Raw genomic sequence first — 21015 nt, 5'->3', positions numbered from 1 at the left:
TGATCTGCCTGGCTAGACAGGTGTCCCCTTCTGTCCCTCCCAAAGCTGTGTACTTGATGGAAGATGACAGCCATCTGAGATAGGAGTGTACCCTTCTTTGGCAATGGAGGGTGGGTTCCCCCTCTTCAGATTTCTTAGACATCACATTTTAAGAGGTGGGCAACTGTTGTGCTAAGTGTCTGCATTTGGCCCCACAAAGGACATTGGACAGTGTTGCACCCTACATTGTCCTCCCCCACAATTGCGAAATGCTCTCCAATAAACTCTCAAGTCATCCTAGGGGAGTTTTGCTTTCTGGCCCCCTGTGGACTGTTTTAGTCTCAGGTGCAGTTTTTCTTCAATAGGAAGTGACCCATATATCAACCTCTAGGTCACTTCCTGTGGTTAAAAAAAGGCATCTCCAAGGGCTAAAATAGACCCAGAAGGGCAATAGTGCCTCCACGGGATCTAGGGGTCATTTTAGGCAATATTGTTTTCTGTCAAAAATTGAGTGGTGTCACATGTTTAACCACTATGCTTTTGAGCTACCAATACTGAGTAGTGTTTCACTGAATTCAGCAGTGCCACAACAGTGAGTGAGGGGAAAATATGCTGCTGCTGTAATAGACTCTTACTGCTTTACACCTCAATCAGTGCCTTGTCTCTTCAGCCTAGCCCCAACTCCAGTGCCCTGTCTCCTCAAATCTTTTTCCTTAGACTACCTTTTGTCATCATTTTCAGTGACATTTAGAACCATATCCTGCCTCTTAGCTTGAGTCTGCTCTCCTACCTTCCCATCCATTTTCTCTAGTCTCTAAAAATGCTTGTGATGTAACAGCAACACAGGCATGGGATTCAAAGATATAGCCATGTTAATCTGTAAAATCAGTATGTAAAGAGATCTTGTAGCACATTTGAGACAAACTGAAAGGAAGAAGTTGGCAGCATGAACCTTTGGGCCAGTAAAGACTGGCACCCACTTGCGGGTACTGTGGGGGCGTGGTGGTACACTTGACGCATGCCCCAATGTCGCCCAGAAGCCACCCACCAGCCCACGCGTGGGCTAGCTTCACGGCACTCTGGCAGCATGGCGTTTAGATGCCACATTGTGCCCAAGCATCACAAAGCCATGACAGCACAGGAAAAGCTGGGGGGTTTTTTGTTTTGTTTTTTGCTGGCTCAAAAAGGAGCGGCATTTTGCCACCTCTTTTTGAGCCAGCAAATAGCCCGATTGGGGCTGTGGCCATGGCTCTGATTCGGTGTTCAAAGAGGCAGCGTGAAGCTGCCCCCTTCAAGGCTGTCTGTTTTGGCCTTTTGTAGACTTAAGTCTACTTCCTCAGATGCTTTTGCACTAAATGCGAAAGTTCGTGCTGTCAGATTCTTTCTTTCAGTTAGTCTGAAAGGTGCTACAAGATCGTTGTACATACAGGCATGGAATAGCAATCTTGCATGCACCTCAGGTTTGTTTTCCTTTTTATAGGAAATACTACATTGTTTCAACTAATCTACATGTTGTCTGTTCTGTGACAGTCATTTGTATTTTTGTGGCCATTGCCAACAAATTATATCCACATAACCTCTGGTTTGTTGTGATACATACAAGCTGAAGAGCTGAGTGAGATTGTATGGCTTCTTTTGCATTCATTAATATTATATTATTTGTTCATTTATTTTTATTTTTTAAAATTGTGCCCCCATCTTTGTCCAGAAAGCTTCAGGAGAAGTTTATATAAGTTCAGCAGCAAATGAAACAAGCTTATTGTTTAAAAGACATGTTGCAAATAGAAAAGACTGATGAAGAAAAAATGGGAAACAATCTCAGGCCACAGTTCTATAAGTAAGGCTGAGAAGCGTGTGACTAGTTGTTGGAGTGAAACTCCTATCAGTCCTCACCAGCTTACCCAATGGTCAGTGATCTAGGGAGTTGCAGTGCACCATCATTTGGAGGGCCACACATTCCCCATCTCTGTTTTCAAGTTGCAAAGTTCTTACAGCCTCCAGATTGAATAGAATGAGTCCAGGGAGAAGATTAACTCTGTGGAATTGGTCTTTTAGCAAAGCCAATGGGGAAATCCTATAGTCTTCCACTGCTGCAGAGGGATGGAATGGCTGCTGCTTAAGGCAGAAACTCAGTGGAGTTATACTATCAGCAGAGTTGATGGAGTGAGTCTGTACTCTCCAAGCATTGTAGATGATCATATTATATGTGCGATAAGGACTGATTAGATCTCAACTTTTGACAGGAGGAAGATGAGGAACAGCCACAGCCTTCTCAGACTGCTTTGCCTGTTGAAGAGAAGAAAAAGATTCCAGATCCAGATAGTGATGATGTATCAGAAGTGGATGCAAGGCATATTATTGAGTAAGGCTCACATTACCTGTCAGAGTCTGTGCTTGTATTAAGTTCTCCTTTAAATGTGGTTGGTACAGAGCTGTACCCCCAGGTGGAGAAGGGCAGCTAGCAGTGGGAAAGGCTTGTCTTCTGTATCCAGAAAAGCTGCCCCCAGATTTGGGAGGGTGGAGGAGGAGGAGGCTCACCCCTCATTACCCAGGATAACTTCCTGCTTCCCTTCTCAAAAAGACACATGCTTCAGAAAAATATATTAATGTGATAAAGTTCATATGTAAAGTGCACAGGTACACAAGATATGACTGATGTGCACAGGTACACAAGATACAAGTGCCAGCACCAGAAAGAGAGGGAGTGCAAGCTAAACAGGGATGATCAGAGATTGCTATATTCTCCTCCTCCTTTCTCAATTTCCTCTGCTGCACATTGTCCAAAGAGACAGCAGGGAATGCTTCCCACAAACCTCTGGGTCAAAACATTTCAAGCCTTGGAAGTGCTCTTGCTTGGGCAGAACTAAAAGTTAGCCAAATTGCAAGCTACTCCAGGAGAAAGAGTTTGGGCAAGATTTGTTGTAGGCATTTTTCTTTGTCCAGATCAACTGGCAGTAAGTGAATATTTATACGTAAGAACAATGAAATTATTGTCAAGGCAAGATTCTGAAGGAATGATGATGAGAAATGGCATCCCAGGGGATAGTAACCAGGATCATGTAGCACCAGGTGATGTGGTTGTTATGAGTGTGGCACTTCCTCACCTGAGCAGAGGGAAAGCCTGCATTCCTTGCCTGTTCTTGGGCATTGGGGTAGTTAATGAATGCTGTGGTGGGACAATGTTAGGAAATTTGAGTACCCTAGTTTGGTTCTTGTTCACATGTGCCACACATGATCACATCAGGATAGGCAGTATCAAAGCCCTCAGACAGTGACCCTGAAGAGAGAAAAGATTAAGTATCCCTTAGAATTATGCCAAAGGAGGAAAGCCACGATTAGACCTGTTACTCTCCCCACTAGCATGCCCCTACAGGAGGTCGCCACCCACTCATAAAACTAGAAGAGCAAGCAGAATTTACCCTAATGGCAAAAGAAAACACAAACCAGATCCTAGTTGTAGACCCAGAAAATTCATTATCATCATCTAATATAAAGAGTCAGGGCTAAATTATATAAGCCAGAGGGGCTGTGATCAAACTTTGCAGAGCTTTCCATCCCCCCCCCCCCCCACTTAAACACAGATGTGGGTGAGGTGGCGCATTTGGGTTTTAAAAAGCCCTCCCTCCCCCAGGTACATCTCACAAAACCTTAACACAGCAGTACAGAGATAATCCTTGCTAAATTAGCCAAACATCAAAAATATGCTGAAGAAATGATTTGGAGATTTTCCTTATATCCTTATGAATAAAAAACATCCAGCCAACCCAATCCTAATGGTACACTTTGCAAGTGTTTTTTTAAAAAAAATATTTACAGCCTTAACATTTGGAAGCATGTTAATATTGGTGGCCTGCCTCTGTAAATATTTTAAGGTTTCCCTCAATTGTACTAAAATGTAGTGGCATTCCTAGAATTGGTGTCACCCTGTGCAGTAACTCATGGTGTCACCCCCCCCCCCCCCTTTGACCTCCTCCCATACCACATCATACAGAATCCTTAGTAATGTTCTTTGTATTAATAATAATAATAATAATATTTATTTATTTACTTACTTATTAATGTTACTCATAAATTGTAATTCCCATATATCACTGAATCATACACACAACCTCAATGTATTTGCATTTCTTCTTCGTGGTCTCTGCGAATCATACAAATGGGTTTCACTGCGCCTGTGCAGTGCTGTTCGGAAACTTCTGGAATCACTGGGCAAAGTTTACTTTGCAACATAAAGAAACTTTTTGGCGGTAACTCCGCCCACCCGTTATAAGGCCCCTGCCTTCCCGCTCTTTCCCCAGTTCCTTTTTTCCGCCGCGCTAGCTGCTTCAGGGAACTTCGCTCTTGCTTCGGTTATTGGATCACTGGCTATTGACTTCGGACCGTTCTTGACCATTCTCTTTGACCACTGCCCCCATTGTACTTCGACTTCGGACTGCTTTTGACTTCGACTTCGTCTCCTCTCCATCTCTCCGGAACGATGTCACCTCCCTTTAAAAAGTGTGATGTCTGCGGGGGCAAACTCCCGGTCCAAGACCCTCACTCTTCATGTCTTCTCTGTCTTGGCGGCGACCACGACATGAAATCCTGCTCACTCTGCAAATCTGTGACGTCGCAGGCGCGTAAGAACCATGAATCCCGCCTGACGTCGGCGATTGCCCAGGGTAAGGTCCAGGGGGAGACTTCCCGCCCAGTTTCAGCTCCTTCCCTCCCAGCTGCCGCTCCCGCCTCGGCCCCGCGCAAGAGTCCTATAAGCGCCGCTTCGGCTCCTCCGGCGCTATCAACCCCTGCCAAAGTGGACCGCGGCTCCCACAAGCCCAGTGCCACCACCAAGTCGTCTTCCGTGGTCAGCGGCCCAGACAGGTCCAGTACCACCACCAAACCCTCAAAGAGCCCCTGCCCACTGTCGGGGACCGAGGGTTCAATGGCTTCGACATCGGTTGCTGGCTCCGCCTCCAAGGTCGGGACCGACCGCTCAACCTCGGCTCCGTCCCGTAAGCCCAAGCACTCCAAAAAGGCTAAGGGAGGAGACCCCACCACTCCGACGGCAGCAGTCTCCACTCCGTCGACCTCTGCCCCGGCGGCTTCTGTGTCTTCAGCCGGCCCATCCCGGATGAGGGAACTCCAGGAGAACCCCTTCTTTCCTCCGGAGGCGCCCAGGTCCGTCAAAAAAGCTAAACATTCTGACTCCGCTTCTTCTGAGCCACCCAAGAAGAAGTCTCGCAAGGAATCCTCAAAGTCCTCCGACGGACACAGCCGCCGTAAGGATGCTGAGCCTCTTACTCCGCAGCGTTCGGTACCAGCTCCGACCCTCCAGACTCCCACTCCGCGGCCACAGGGCTCTTCCGGGTGGGATGATGCCCCACGTCTAGCTCCGCCGCTCTCTGGGCTGACCACCGCCGAGTTCGTCGGTTCAGATGATGAGGAACTCGTTCCGCCTCAGCGTTCCCCGATGGTTGTCCGCTCCCCGATCTCGGTACCATGTCCGGAGACCGTACCGTCCGAGGATGTCGCCCATGAGGACCTCGATGTCTTCTATGATTCGGAGGTAGACCGTTATTACATGGCTGTCCCGCGAGAGACGGCTCTCCGCAAGTTTGATGAAGGTCGCCGTCATCGGGCCCCAAGGGACAAGGCCACGGTGGTCACCTCCAAGCCCTCCACCGCAGCAGCTAAGCCTTCCTCATCAAGGCTTGAGCTTGGATCACGCTCTCACGGGCCCGGCCGGGACCGTCCTGAACTAGAGACTAGAGCACCTGGTGATCCACTCCGACACCGAGTCGGACCTTGTGCCGATACCGTCGCCGACCTCACCTGACTCGCCCTCTGATGATGACCTGTCGCCGCAGGACTCTCCACAGGTCATGCACCACCCTGAGCCAGCGTCTCCTACTGACGATCGCCAATCCTTCAGTGAGCACGTCATCAAAATGTCCAGGGCTCTGGACATTGAGCTGGCTTACCCTGAGGAGGCGGCCCGAGATCCGGTAGAACAAAGGGTCCATGGTCGGGTTCCAACCCCACCCTGCATCCCTCTCCTTCCGTCCCTGGAGACCATCATCAAGCGGTCCTGGGATAGCCCGGCGGCCCTAGTCAGCACTTCGCGGAAGGTGGAAACCCTTTACCGCGTTTCGCCAACATCCTGTCCATGGCTGTCTACCCATCCGAGACAGAACTCAGCCATTGTAGAGGGCTCGCAGCTCGCCTCCACCCACAAGCAGGCCACCTCTCCAGTAGACCGGGAGGCTCGCAAGATCGACGGATTGGCTAAGAAGGACTATTCAGCTTCTTGCTTAGCTGTCAAGGCCACTAACTACACTGCATGTATGGGGGCCTACGTGCAGTCCTTGATGGAGACCATCTCCCCCCTGATCCCCGATGTCCCGGATGATGTCCAGAGGAAATTGGTTGAAGTCAGAGATGAGGCCCATTCCATAGGGGGATGGCTCATCACCGCATGCCGCAACATCACTGACTGTGTGGGAAGGGCGATGTCGGCGTCAATGGCGCTCCGCCGTCACGCCTGGCTGAGGGGCACAGATCTCACTCCTGGAGTCAAGTCGGCTATCGAAGAGATGCCTCTGGATGAGTCTGGGCTCTTCAACACCGACACCGACGACCGTCTTAATCGCAAGTTTAAGATGAAGGCAGCCGCGAGGAAACATGGCATGTCATCCTCGGTGTCAGCCCCGTTTCTCAAGAGGCAGCGCCCATGGCAATCCCAAGGCCAGTCCTACAGGCCATTTGGCCAGGACCGCCAATTTCACCAACAGGGCGCTCAACGATCTAGGCACGCGTCCCAGTCATCATCTTCCCCTGGCCGACGGAATTTTCCTACCCGGCACCGAAAGCCCCGCTGGCAGGACGGTGATCAGGGTAAGAAAAGAGACTGATGGGGTCTAGCGCGCTTCGTCTCCTCTTCCCCATTTTTTCTGGACATACTCAGGCCATTTGCTACCACCTGGGCCTCCATCACAACGGACTCGTGGGTACTCAACATCGTCCGTAGGGGATATGCCCTCGAGTTCCAAGAACTCCCCAAGACCGGAGTTTTCATGTCCACCCCCCCCCCCTCGGACACCCTTCTCGACGAAGTGCGCACTTTGCTTAGCAAGGGGGCAATCTCCCCTTTACCGCCCGACCAATATTCCAGGGCCTTTTTCTCCAGGTACTTTACGGTACCGAAATCGGATGGAGGCATCAGACCCATCCTGGACTTGAGGGATCTGAATATCTGTCTTGACTACCGGCGTTTCCGAATGGTAACCCTAGCTTCCATTCTTCCCTTGCTTCATCAGGGCCTCTGGTTCGCAACGATCGACCTGAAGGACGCTTATTTCCACATCGGGATTCGGGAGTCCCACCGGAGATTCCTCGCTTTCGCCGTCAGTCCCGTTTCTTACCACTACAACGTGCTTCCCTTCGGTTTGGCCACGGCGCCCAGAGTTTTCACGAAGTGCATGGCACCGGTGGTAGCATATCTCCATCAGAAAGGCCTCATGGTTTTTCCATACCTGGACGACTGGCTGTTCGCCGCCGAGTCCCGACAAGAACTGCAGGAAGCGGTCTCGTTCGCCTTGCACCTCCTGGACTCCCTGGGACTGGTCGTCAACCGAGAAAAGTGCCACTTCACACCCACCAGACAGGTCAAATTCATCGGGGCCATCATCAACTCCGAAAGATGCTCCGCCTTTCTCCCTCCAGACCGTTTCCAGGCCCTGGCGGCGTCACTCAAGCCTTTCATCTCCTACAGGAAGGTGAGGGCCAGGGATGTTCAGGTCGCCCTGGGGCACATGGCATCGACAACGTCTGTCACGCCTTGGTCACGACTTCGCCTCCGGCCGCTACAGTCCTGGTTCCTCTCGGTCTTCTCCCCGATGGAGGACCCCCCGTCCAAATGGCTCACGGTACCGAGACTGGTAGCCGCTTCCCTAAGGTGGTGGTTGGACTGCCGCAACGTGTCCACCGGGATGCCCTTCCATCAGCCTCAGCCCCAACTGACTCTGACAACAGATGCTTCCCTGGAGGGATGGGGCGCCCACCTGCTCGACCTGGTCGTCAAGGACAAGTGGTCTGCCCAGGACAAGCTTCTCCACATCAACGCTCTGGAGATGCTGGCAGTGGAAAAGGCACTGAGGTCATTCGAATCCGCTGTCGCAGGAAAGGTGGTCCTCCTGAGGACGGACAACACCACTGTGATGTACTACATCAACAAGCAAGGAGGCACCAGATCCAGGACCCTGCTCGACCTCACTCTTCGCATCTGGGACTGGTGCATCCAACGGCAGGTCCTCCTCCAGGCGATTCATCTCCCCGGAGAGGACAACGAGTTGGCCGATCGCCTCAGCAGACCTCCGTCGGTGTGCCATGAGTGGAGGCTCCATCCCGAGACGGTCAGCGACCTCTTCGACCGGTGGGGAACTCCCCGGATCGACCTCTTCGCGACCAGATGGAACAGCCACTGTCCCCAGTTCTGCTCCAGGAGACGAATGGACGGATCCCTCGGAGACGCCTTCGCCTTCCTTTGGACGGGAGAGCTCCTCTACGCCTTCCCTCCGTTCCCTCTCATCATCAGGGTGTTGTCCAAGATGACAACGGACCGTTCACACGCGATCCTGATCACCCCATGGTGGCCGAGACAGCCCTGGTTCGCATCCCTTCTCCACCGCTCCAGGAGATGCTTTCTCCGCCTCGATTCCCGCCCGGACCTGCTGTCGATCCAGGACGGACGGATTCTCCACCCTGACATCGAGAGCCTACCGCTGGTGGCCTGGAGGATACAGCCCTAACTGCCCTGCCGGAGGCGGTGAGGACGGTGATCCTGGCTGCAAGGAAACCTTCCACCCAGCGGTCCTATGCCCTGAAATGGAGGAGGTTTACCCTCTTCCTTGATCGGAAGGGCTTGTCTCCTGCTCAGGTGTCCACTCCAGTGGTGCTGGAGTTTTTGATGGCGCTTTTGGATGAGGGGCTGTGCCTCGCATCCATCAAGTGCTATTTGTCTGCCATTTGTGCTAAGTACCAATTCGGGGGGAGGGCTTCCTTTTTTAGGGATCCCTTGGTGAAGGGGTTCCTTAAGGGATGTGCCAACTTACATCCTCCTGTGTCGGTACCGGCGCCAGCTTGGAGCTTGGAGGCGGTACTGTCCGCACTCCAATCCAAGCCCTTTGAACCAATGGCCACGGCGGACTTGAGACTACTGACTTGGAAAACCGCCTTCCTTGTGGCCATCACCTCTGCCCGCCGCGCGGGCGAACTCTGTGCCTTACGGAGGGACCAGCCCTTCCTGAGGTTTCACAAGGACAAGGTGGTCCTGCGGACAGACATTACTTTCTTGCCTAAGGTTGTGTCTGCTTTCCACATGTGCCAGGACATTGTATTGCCGACCCTCGCTTCCAACCCGACTTCGGATGCGGAGTGGAGCCTGCACTCTCTTGATGTCAGGAGGGCGCTGGCTTTTTACCTGGACAGAACTGATGCCTCCAGTCGGTCCGAGAGACTTTTTCAATGCTACTCGGAACTGAAAAAGGGGTTGCCTGTGTCTCCGCAGAGGTTTTCCAAATGGGTGGCCGGTACCATCCACCTCTGCTATGAACTCCTGGGCAAACCTCTCCCTGGTAGAGTTCGGTCCCACTCTACAAGAGCAGTGTCAGCATCCTCTGCATTCCTGTCGGGGATTCCCTTAGAGGATGTTTGCAAGGCTGCTATTTGGTCCCAACCTCTGACTTTTATCAAACATTATAGGTTGGACACCAGAGCCATTCGAGACGCAGCTTTCGGGAGGGCTGTGTTGGTTTCAGGGTTGCACTGATTGCACTACTGATGGTTATTTTCAGCATTTGTGTATATAATACCTTTGCGTTTGCATTCTGTTGAATGTTGGCTTGCACATTTTCATTGGGATGGGTCTTGCACGACCTTATCTCCCCTTCTCAGGTTTAGCAGTGTTGTTGCTATGTTTGTTTGGTGCAAGAACAAAAAGGCTGACTTCTTTTTTATAGTTCAAGGTGTTCATTGTTGTAATAAATGTACCTTTGGTTTACCATAGCTTTGGTCTCAGGACACTCCCTCCGCCGCATACCTAAGCTTGTCAGTCTAAACCCATTTGTATGATTCGCAGAGACCACGAAGAAGAAGGACAGGTTGCTTACCTGTAACAGTATTTCTTCGAGTGGTCATCTGTGAATACATACAAATCCCACCCGTCCATCCCCTCAGTGTCCTGCTCTGATTGGCTCTTTCCATCGCCTGCTTGGCGGAAAAATGCGGAACTGGGGAAAGAGCGGGAAGGCAGGGGCCTTATAACGGGTGGGCGGAGTTACCGCCAAAAAGTTTCTTTATGTTGCAAAGTAAACTTTGCCCAGTGATTCCAGAAGTTTCCGAACAGCACTGTGCAGGCGCAGTGAAACCCATTTGTATGTATTCGCAGATGACCACTCGAAGAAATACTGTTACAGGTAAGCAACCTGTCCATACTGTATATACCCATGTATACATCTAGAAATTTTAGTCAAAAATTGACCCCCAAAAAAGTGAGTCGATTTTTCCACGGGTCAGTGTAAGTTCTATACTTTAACTCTTATTAAGAAAGGAAACATCCCCTGGTGAAAAGCAAGAATATAATCTGTCCTGGAACCACTGACCCACCTTTACTCTCTCATCCATCCAACCTTAGTGTGAGCACAAACAGTTATGCCTGATGAAATTTTGTAAGTTCTTTGGCATTGTTTTACTTTGCTTCATTCTTTATATCCTTTGTTACATGCCCCTAAGTTTTACCCTTGATTTATCCACGCATCATATTAAAATACATAATTTTGCTCCTCAAACCTGTCCTCATCTTACATGAGGTTGACTTATAGTCGAGTATGTATGGTACATAGTTTCGTGTGTTTAAAGTGAAAATCTGGTAAAATGTGATGTTTTTAAAGATTTTTTTAAAAAATAAAAATATATTTAAATTATTATTATTATTATTATTATTATTGAAATTTGAAATTTTATTTTTATTAAAAAACTCTGGACTTTCCTTTCTCCTCCCATTGAGCCTCACCACACTCACCCCATCTGTTCAGCATTTTAATGGGACACAGGCAAAAGCCACAGCTGTTTCTGCCAAAAGGCAGATGTTTGAGGAGCAGTGGAGTCACCCCCTCTTAGGGTTTCACCTAGTGCAGCCCCCCCCCCTACTGATGCCACTGCTAAGATGATAATGACCTTGCTAGCAAAGTGCATGATCCAATTCTGTTCTCTCTCCCTCCCTCCCTCCCTTCTCAGGAATGCTAAGCAAGATGTTGATGATGAGTACGGAGTATCTCAAGCTCTGGCAAGGGGATTGCAGTCTTACTATGCTGTGGCTCATGCAGTTACTGAAAGGGTGGATAAACAGTCCACACTTATGGTGAATGGTGTCCTCAAACAGTATCAGGTGAGAACCAGAAAGAAGGACCTTTAGTTGAGTGTAGTTGCTCAAATGTAGCTGAGCAAGCCTGCTGCTTTAATCTGCTGTGAATATTGCAGAACAGAAAACAGGTTTTGACATCATATTCTTTCCATATGTCCAGTAATGGGTGTGTATTTTTTTTCCCTTTTCCTATAGATTAAAGGTTTAGAGTGGCTAGTGTCATTATATAATAATAATCTAAATGGAATCCTGGCAGATGAAATGGGCCTGGGTAAGACAATCCAGACCATTGCTTTAATTACATACCTCATGGAGCACAAACGTATCAATGGACCCTTCCTCATTATAGTACCTCTGTCGTAAGTATCTCTGTTGGATTCATTTGGCACTGCAGAAAGATGATCAGGTTCAGAAATTTCTGTACCATGTCAAATACCTTTATTATGTTTAAAAAGAATATGCTAGTCAGCATATTTCTCTGTACTCAAAAAGTTGAAACAATCAGTGGACATCACCTCTATGAAATCATGATAGGAGCATGTACAGGAACATCTTCATTGTATGGTACTGTAGTAATTATCAGATTGGAAACATTAAAGATTAGAAATGGAGGGAGAACCTGTTGGGGGCTAGAGGTGAATTCCCCCTACCAAACTCCCATGACATGCCAAAATACCTTTTTCAGAGTCCCTCTCAAAATGGAAATTTGAAGTGACATTGTGTCACTTCCTGTCACCAGTCTGAAAAAGACGTTAGTGAAAACAGAGGTACTGGAGATGTTTTTGTGTATTTGGACATCTATTTATGTGTATTTTTCAGACATAAATCATGTCATTAAAAAAACACCCCAAAGGGTTGGAGGATTTTGGTGGCTTGGCAGCAGGCTTCAGGAGCCATGAAAGAGGTCCAGGAGCTGCATGTGGTTTGAAGGTTTCACCTCTCACACCCCTGTAGAGCATTTAAGTATAGTAAGAAAAGACTGAGAGAGTCTTTCCATTGAAAGTATGGCTCATTTCAAACACACTAACTTGATTTGCTCTAATTCAGTGTAGAAATCAAACAACAGATTATGTACCGCCATGGTTTGCACTCTTCTTATCTGGCAAATCCCAAAGAAAGACTTTGTCTTTCTCTTGCAGACAACACAGCATAGCATGTGCTATCTCAGTGGTTCTCAAATGATGGCTCAGGACCCCTGGGGAGCATGAGAGTTGCTCAAAGGGGGCTCGAGACTTTGAGGCCCTGATCCCCCCGTCGCCTCTTCCCAAACTTTTTGTGTGTAAAATGTACAAATGTGTTGAGTTAAATATTGAATTTACTTAAATAAAACTGTTCTAATTTGAACAATGTTATTTCCTTATGAAATGTTAAAATATGTATATCCATGAATGTATGAATAAAAATATGCACACCAAATAAACAAAATAATTTTATTCATACATTCATACATTTAAAAGGGGCTCCCAAAGGTAAAAACTGTGAGGACCACTGTGCTAGTTTGTTTCTTTGGGATTTTCCAGTTGAGGATATGATTGCTTGGAAACCTTTGGAGTGCTCTTCGCTGTTTTAGTCATGCCAAACCTCCCTACTTCCTCTGGCATAAGGCTGGTTTTTTGGAGTGAGGAGGCAGAGGATAGAGGAAAGTTTCCCAAAAGGGAGTCATTTGGTCCTTTTTTGGTCTCTGTATACGTGTTTTGGCTTAAACCTTGTCATCAGAACTTTTGCAAAATGATATCTCAATATGTAAATATTTCACTTGAAATGGCATAAGGAATTTCCATACAATGTATTATTCTTCCAAGGCTTTTAATGATTCTTTCTTAATGGGAATTTCAAGATTAGTAGAACTGTCTATGGCTGGATCTACACTGCAGAATTAATGCCATTTGACACCACTTTAACTGCCATGGCTCAGTGCTGTGGAATTCTGGAATTTGTAGTGTTGTATTTAGCTTTCTCTGACAGAAAGCTCAGGTGGCACAGAAAACTACAAATCCCAAGATTCCATAGAATGGAGCCATGCCAATTAAAGTGTGTCAAATTGCATAAATTATTCAGTGTGGCAGCAACCTATATCTCTTATATGGTGAGACCAGGACCAGATCATCTGGAAGCTGTGAATGCAACTTTGCACTGCACTTCTGATATTCTGAAATTTTACACACATTTCTGCATTTTATGACTTCATTATTTAACTATGTAGTCAAATTGTTGAAGTAGTTGAGGAGTGTACCTACATATATTATATATGTGTATAAAAAGTGACTATACAAAACAATCTTCATTTTCTTTCTCTTATAGGACACTATCAAATTGGGCATATGAATTTGACAAGTGGGCTCCTTCTGTGGTTAAGGTCTCATATAAGGCAAGTGCGGTGGTTCAGATTTCCATTTCAAATGTTATTCAAAAACCTTGCTAATATAGAAGGATGTGTCAGTTGAAAGTTTATGGTAAAGAATTTCATCAGAGGTATAAGAAATAATATTTTGAATATGTCTTTCAAGAGCAGCTGTGATACAGTGGACCCTTAGTATCTGCTGGGGTTTTGTTCCAGGACACACACACCCGCCCCCCGGTGGATACCAAAATCTGTGGATGTTCAAGTCCCATTAAATACAATGGCATAGTAAAATGGTGTCCCTTATATAAAATGGCAAAATCAAAGTTTGCTTTTTTGGAATTTACATATTTTTAAAATATTTTCAAACCATGGATGATTGAATCTGTGGATAAAGAATCCGTGAATATGGAGGGCTAACTGTATTACAGGGCAAGGTTTCATAGTTGTGTGGATGAGCCATACCTTCATAAGTGACATCATGTCACTTCATTGCTGTTTGACAAAAAATAAATGTCCAAAAGGGGGGGGGGGATTAGAATGACTAGGCAACTGCCATGTTTGTACACATTTTGAGGTGGTTTTCAGGTTGGAGAGCCATCCAAAAATTGCATCTTGTTTTTTCTATGTTGGAACATTGCCAAAGGGATTTAGTGGCTGCAAAATTACGTTTAGGGGCCATATGCGGTCCATGGGCCACACATCTCTCAAATATAGGAAGATCAATTTCCTATTACCTGAACTGCCCTTTGCTGACCAGTCACAGAGGAGGGGTCTGGCAGGGCTCCTCATATCAAGTGGAGCTTATTTTATAACGTTGCTTTAGTGACTTTTAAATGGTGGAGGTCACAGGATTCACCAGCCCCATATACACCCTCAGAGACATTTGTGTGGGCCTCAGAGCTCTGTCTCCCATATTTGTGAAAATCAGGAGAATCACACCTCCAAGTGTCTCTAGGAAGTCTGCTTCTTTTGAACAGTGCATACTCTCCACATACATTATTTAATCTAAAAACCAGGAGTGTTTTCCCCATAAAGTGGAGATACTGTGATACATGGAACATCAAGAGATTAAGAAAAATGTTTTTTGAACCCTCTGAAGTTGCCCACCCTTACTTTAAAAAACATTCTTTTAAGAAAATCTGCTTTCTTCAGGCTCGAAATGCTTCTTGCCTGATCCATAGTACTAACCCCCAACTCCTTGCTTGTCTGCTTCTCTCCTGCCAGTGCCTCCTGTCATTGGACTGATGTGCACAAGCATAGCTCCATGCTATCTCACTCCCTTCTTTAAATGTTGTCTGCTTTCACTAAGATTTCCATGTATTTTCACCTTCCCCCCATTCCATTTTCTTCCTCCTTTTCCCCTCAAGCCTCTTCCACTTACTTTTCATGTTCCTGTTTCTTACTGCTGGCTCTGCTTTGCAGCTTTCCTTGAAACCCCTTGTCTTTGAACTATTTGTTTTGGCTTCCTCAGTCCCTTGGACAGTCCCACAGAGTAGTTCCTGTCCCTAATGCCTGTGAGAATTTTTAATTCCATTCTAACTGGGCTACAGGAAATTAGGATTCTTATCATTTGGAGTGTTCTCGCCCTCGACAATCAGTGTGATGGCCATGAGCTCAATGTGGTATAGATAACTTTGCCAAAAGCTATGCTTCATTTTTCTAATTCTTTTTTTTTAGGGCTCTCCAGCTGCAAGGCGGGCATTTGTACCTCAGCTTCGAAGTGGAAAATTTAATGTTTTGCTCACTACATATGAATATATCATCAAAGATAAGCACATCCTTGCAAAAGTGAGTTTTTGCTGTTCATATGCTCCCTTAATTGTGCTTGAATGGATTAAATTTTCATATAAACCAGAGGTGGGGGCGGGGGGGGGGCAAGCCACCTATTTGATTTCACATTCATCAGGACATTTTGCTGGTACATTCTATTGAATTAAATAAGTATTGAATTGATATTATAATAATAATAGAGAGCTAGCATGGTGTAGTGGTTGAGTGTTAGACTAGGACTCTGGAAGACTGGGGTTTGAATTCTTGCTGAGCCATGGAAACCCACTGGATGACATTAAGCAAGTCAAACTCTCTCCAGCCTCCAAAGAGGAAGGCAGTGGCAAACCCCATCTGAACAAATCTTTGAGAAAACATCAACAACAAAACCCAAAAATTGCTACAGTAGGATTGCTGTAATTTATAAATGACTTGAACGCACGCAGCAATAACAATAGCAATATCAAAGTAGTCATAATTATGCCAAAAATGCAGTCACAATAAAATTCAGCAGCAGCAGCAGCCATCACTAACATTGAGAAAGCATGCAGCCCAATAATCAGAAATCACAAAAATGCAGCAACATCATAATGGTAAAGCTATCCAAAACAGACTGCCGGCAAGGAGTGGGTTTTTTGTGCTCCTTTTGTGGCTGGGTTTGGGTCTCATTAACTTCCAAACAGTCTAGGGTCATGCATGATCTGCACACCACACCCCCGGATTGGCTGGAAGCTGGTGCTTTTTGCCCATGTGTTTCAGGTCTGTGTTACACTAATGCTATATTTAGGCAGGTTTTTTTTTTCCAAAACCAGCAACTTAAATAATAGGCATTTGTGAATATTTGAAAACATGGATGAAGCATTCATTGGCCTGTTACAGACAGCCAAAATAAAGCTGCTTCGAGTCACTTTGGAGGTATGATATTTCAATGATGCATGAGTCCTAAGAGTCTGGAAGCTTCACTAAAGCTGCACTCCAGTCCTTTGGACTGGAGTGTGGCTTTGGTGCGGCCTTTGGACTCTTAGGACGCATGTATCATTGAAATACCATACCTCCAAAGTGACTCGAAGCAGCTTTATTTTGGCTGTCTGTAACAGGCCTAGGTTTATGTAATCCTGCTGAATGACAAAGAGAATTCTTCTGTTGTTCTTTTAAGCAGTGATGGTACAGTTCCATCTCTTGTGTAGCACTAAACGTCAGGACAGATCATGTCAGTTATGTCAGTCTCTGTTCTGAAGCAATTTAAAGCTGCAGGCATCTCCATCCCGTATTAAGAAAAACTAGAAAGTAATTTTCAAGCACTTACATGTAATGAGAGAGAGAGGGAGAGAAAAAGGATATGGAAGGAAATGTGTGATGAAAGAAATTGCACAGCCAGTGCAAAAGGCACATGCAAGTAGCAGATTTTCTCAACCCACATGCCAGCTGCCTTTCATAGTTCACTAATTTCAACTTCAATTGAGTGGGTGGGAGATGTTCTTTTTGCTCAGTGGGCTCTAGTCATTTTGCGGCAGTGTCTCAGGAGATGTTTCAGATATTGGTTTTTCATGGTTGCTCACCCACAGTTTTAAAGCCTCAATTAAACTGAGGGAGTGACTGTTCATATTGGGCATACCACTAGTTTGAAGCACATAATATGAGGTAATCTACAAAAAGTATTTCTCTGAAGCCTCTGTGAAGAGAGAGGATACTTTCTCCTTCTTATTTAAAATACCTGGTTCTGCATTGTAATTTCTACAGATTAGTGGTATACATCTTTCATATGTGAAAATTATGCTTAGTGAACTGGGTTAATGGAAGCCTGCTACATCTGAATGATTTCCTTACTGTGAAGGCCTGTACTTCAGAACCATGCATGGGAAGGGAGTTGTGCATTCTCTGTGAAGTATGTTCACATAGACTCTAACACCAGTGATGTCCTCCATCTTCAGATTCGTTGGAAGTACATGATAGTTGATGAAGGCCACCGGATGAAGAATCACCACTGCAAGCTGACCCAGGTCCTGAACACACACTACGTAGCCCCACGTCGTTTGCTGCTGACAGGGACGCCACTACAGAATAAGCTCCCAGAATTGTGGGCTCTGCTCAACTTCCTCCTTCCAACTATCTTCAAAAGCTGTAGCACATTTGAACAGTGGTTTAATGCTCCATTTGCCATGACTGGAGAAAAGGTATGGACAGGAAGAAGCATCTAAGTCATTCTTTTTCAGCTAGCGTTCCCTGGGCCTTTGGGTTCTATAACCATTACCCAGGATGTTTTTAGTCTCATGTGCTGGCTAGATGCCCCAATTTGATACCAGTCTTTACGTTTCTTTATGCATGGGAGAGTCAACAAGAAAATGACCAAGGTTTTTCAGAAAGTAATAACCTGTTCCCAGCATTCCTTGACAAAACAGAGGGGCTGTTTCTGATTTAAGGAAATATTGTCACATTGTATGATTCCATATACTGGTAGTTTTATTATAATGTATTGGGCTTGTCATCCATTATTCTCTAAAACATGTATGTTGGTTTGGTTTAAATGTTATTAGTGGATCATTTGCCTGCTGAACAATACAGCAATCCATCAGTTCTGTGAAAGGGGTTGCACTCCCCCAAAAGGTCAATGGTAAGGTTAGTATTTTTGCATCCTATATTGTCATTCCCCCTACCTTTTAGGGTTTGTGAGGGTAGGGGTAGTTCTCTCACCCCTTACTGTTTCAGACCCAGGAGAGGCCCTTTATAACTCAGACAGTGTAGATTGGTTCCTGTTGGCGCAGTGGTTAAATGCCTGTACTGCAGCCACCCACTCACAAGCCACAAGGTTGTGAGTTCAATACCAGCCAGGGGCTCAGGGTCTACTCATCCTTCTGAGGTCAATAAAATGAGTACCCAACTGTTGGGGGCAATTGGCTTACACATTGTAAACCACGCAGAGAGTGCTTAAGTGCACTGATAAGCAGTATAGAAATGTACTTGCTATTGCTATTGCTATACTTCCTGATGATTAAAAAAAAATCTCCTTTTGCTCACTTAACTTGTTTTTGCTGATAGTCATGTTTTATTAGCCCTTTCCCAGCTTTTTAGTAAAACTGCTACCAAATGTCCTTGAGGTTTCAACATTTTATCACATTTATCTCATTCATATTAAAATATTTGCTTTTAGTTTATATAGTTAATGATAGAACAGATTTTTTTTTATTTTGCATATTAAAAATTATATTTGAGAATCTTTATTATCCTTATATGCGTAAAAATTACCAAACATAAGACAATTTTATAATATCTGGTTTCCCACACTGAATTGTAATACCATTTGATTCAAAAAGAATGGTACAAAAGTAAAGCTGTTATTATTCAGTTTTGCACCATTCTTTTTTAATCTCCATGATGCTTTATAATTTTGTAAAATCTTTGTTGTATCATATGTTGATACTTTTTTAAAATTACAACTGATGTCATGGGCTTTTATGTACAATTATATAAAATTTTATATAAAATTTAAAGCAAGAAAAAATAATGGTTCCCTTACATCTCTGTCTGTTTAAAACCAGGTCGATTTGAATGAGGAAGAAACAATTCTAATTATCCGCCGTTTGCACAAAGTATTGCGTCCCTTCCTACTAAGAAGATTAAAGAAGGAGGTAGAAGCACAGCTGCCTGAAAAGGTAACACATATGAGGCAGATAGTATTCAAAGATATAGCCATGTTAGTCTGTAGAATCAGTATGTAGAGAATCTTGTAGCACCTTTGAGGCTAACTGAATGTACATTTTCACATACCAATGGTGTGTGTGTGTGTATATATGTGTGTGTGTGTGTGTGTGTGTGTGTGTGTGTGTGTGTGTCTGTCTGTCCCTCATTTCCACTCCATTAAATGCATTTGAGGAAGTAGATTGAAGTTATGAAAGTTCATGCTGCCAACTTCTTTCATTCAGTTAGTCTTAAAGGTGCTACAAGATCTCTCTACATACTGAGGCAGATAGTAGTTGAACATACATAAATCTCTCTTGCTAATGGAAAGACTTCTTGTAAGCTGTCCCTTTGGAGTATGATCATAACCAATTCATTTATTTTGAAAAGTCTGCTGGAGAGCCTCTTGATCAAAGGAAGCACATATAATATCAACAGTGAAGCCATCACTAATTGGTACAGTATTTGGTTTGCATCAGAAGGTACAAGATTCTTGAGCAGCTGAACTGAGAATGGCCTGAACCTGGAATCTTAGAGAATCACTGTTACCAGAGTAGAGTATACTAGACTAATCAGGCTAATGGCCTGACTTAGCAAATGTGATGTGAAGAGGAATGCATTAATCCACTGACATTTTTGTAGAAAATAAAGTGTAGTATAGAAGAAGGTTGCAATACTGCTGCTAAGGTGCAGTTGTCACATACTTTTTTGTGCCACACTTTGTGGTTTTTCTGCTAACTGATCGTTACACAGAACCAAGGGATGTGACACCCCATCACAAAAGACAGTCTGTCATAAAATTTGACCTCATGAAAATACTGTTTTACTGGGAAATTTTTGTTATCACATACAACATTTACTGAGAATCTACCAACCTTTAGAAACACACACATATATTCTCTCTGTCTCTCATACCAGTCTATGGAGAAATTAACCTGAATGTATATGATGGTACTTATGATTAATACTAATGGGAACATCTTTAAAATGGTGCTACATCTCAGACTTTCCCCAACTCTGTTAATTTGCCTTACCCTTCCTCAGGACCTAGCCAACAATACCTTTCTCACCAACTCATTTATAAAACTATGTTCTATAATAATATCCAGAATATATTTTTAAAATCAGAGAAAAATATATGCAAACAGTTGTCAGGTGTATCATTTAAGAAGGCCACCCTATTAAGTCATTCCATGGAGGAGGGAGCCGTTCAGTTTCAAAGCTGTTTCTAAAGCTTCTGTCAGTGCACTGTCCAGTGTACTGCATTTCAAGCTATCTGATATTGGTATCAGCAATCCCCCCGCCCCAAGTGTGCCAGGGACTGGTACCATGTTGTGCTGATTAGCAAGCTTTTTTCTTTCTTTCCATGGACTACCACTTGGAGTTCAAATGTAATTCATGGCCTCCCAGTCTAACGTTGCCACTTACCCTCCCCACTCATTGCTATATTTGCCCCAACATGCATGTAGCAAGTAGGCTTGGGGAAAAAAGAGTTGACTTCAGCAGGAAGTGTTTCTCCCCTAGACTTAGTTGCTTCATGGGCTATGAGAGTGAGAAAGTGTGCATGGGAGAGAGGGGTGTGTGTGTGTGTAGGAGTGCACAAGAGTGTGAGCTAGACCCCCTTGCCATTCACATGCTGTCCCCAGAAGACTAGCCAGGTAGGAATGTGGCCTTCAGGCTGAAAAACTTACCACACTTTTGGTGTAATGCAAGATATGCTACAGTTTCCAAAAACACTTTTGCAAATTGTTGGAAGACATTCCAATGCGAATAACAGCCCCTTCTTCACTTCTTCTTGTTTGGGAGAAGGAAGCAACAGAAAAACAGAGAGGCTGCTGTTGCATTGGTCTGC

General features: G+C 45.3%; 1 protein-coding gene across 16 annotated transcripts in view; it reads left to right on the top strand.

Annotated features, from left to right (window-relative positions):
• The window catches only part of LOC149323029 (SWI/SNF-related matrix-associated actin-dependent regulator of chromatin subfamily A member 4), an 87420-nt gene that overhangs the window by 43146 nt on the left and 23259 nt on the right, over nt 1-21015 (top strand). For all 16 annotated transcript variants that reach the window (XM_089486281.1, XM_089486271.1, XM_089486267.1 and 13 more), the window contains 7 exons: nt 2223-2341; nt 11251-11401; nt 11573-11736; nt 13679-13745; nt 15399-15509; nt 17420-17662; nt 19025-19138. In XM_089486281.1, the coding sequence (XP_089342407.1) occupies nt 2223-2341; nt 11251-11401; nt 11573-11736; nt 13679-13745; nt 15399-15509; nt 17420-17662; nt 19025-19138 (969 nt within the window). The remainder of the gene's footprint in view (nt 1-2222; nt 2342-11250; nt 11402-11572; nt 11737-13678; nt 13746-15398; nt 15510-17419; nt 17663-19024; nt 19139-21015) is intronic.

Source organism: Sceloporus occidentalis, unplaced genomic scaffold (assembly GCF_023333645.1).
Source record: "Sceloporus occidentalis isolate IW3139 unplaced genomic scaffold, rSceOcc1.0.p SCAF_1, whole genome shotgun sequence".
NCBI lineage: Eukaryota > Metazoa > Chordata > Lepidosauria > Squamata > Phrynosomatidae > Sceloporus > Sceloporus occidentalis.
The sequence above is the reverse complement of the archived record's forward strand: the minus strand, read 5'-3'. Positions and strand labels throughout refer to the sequence as shown.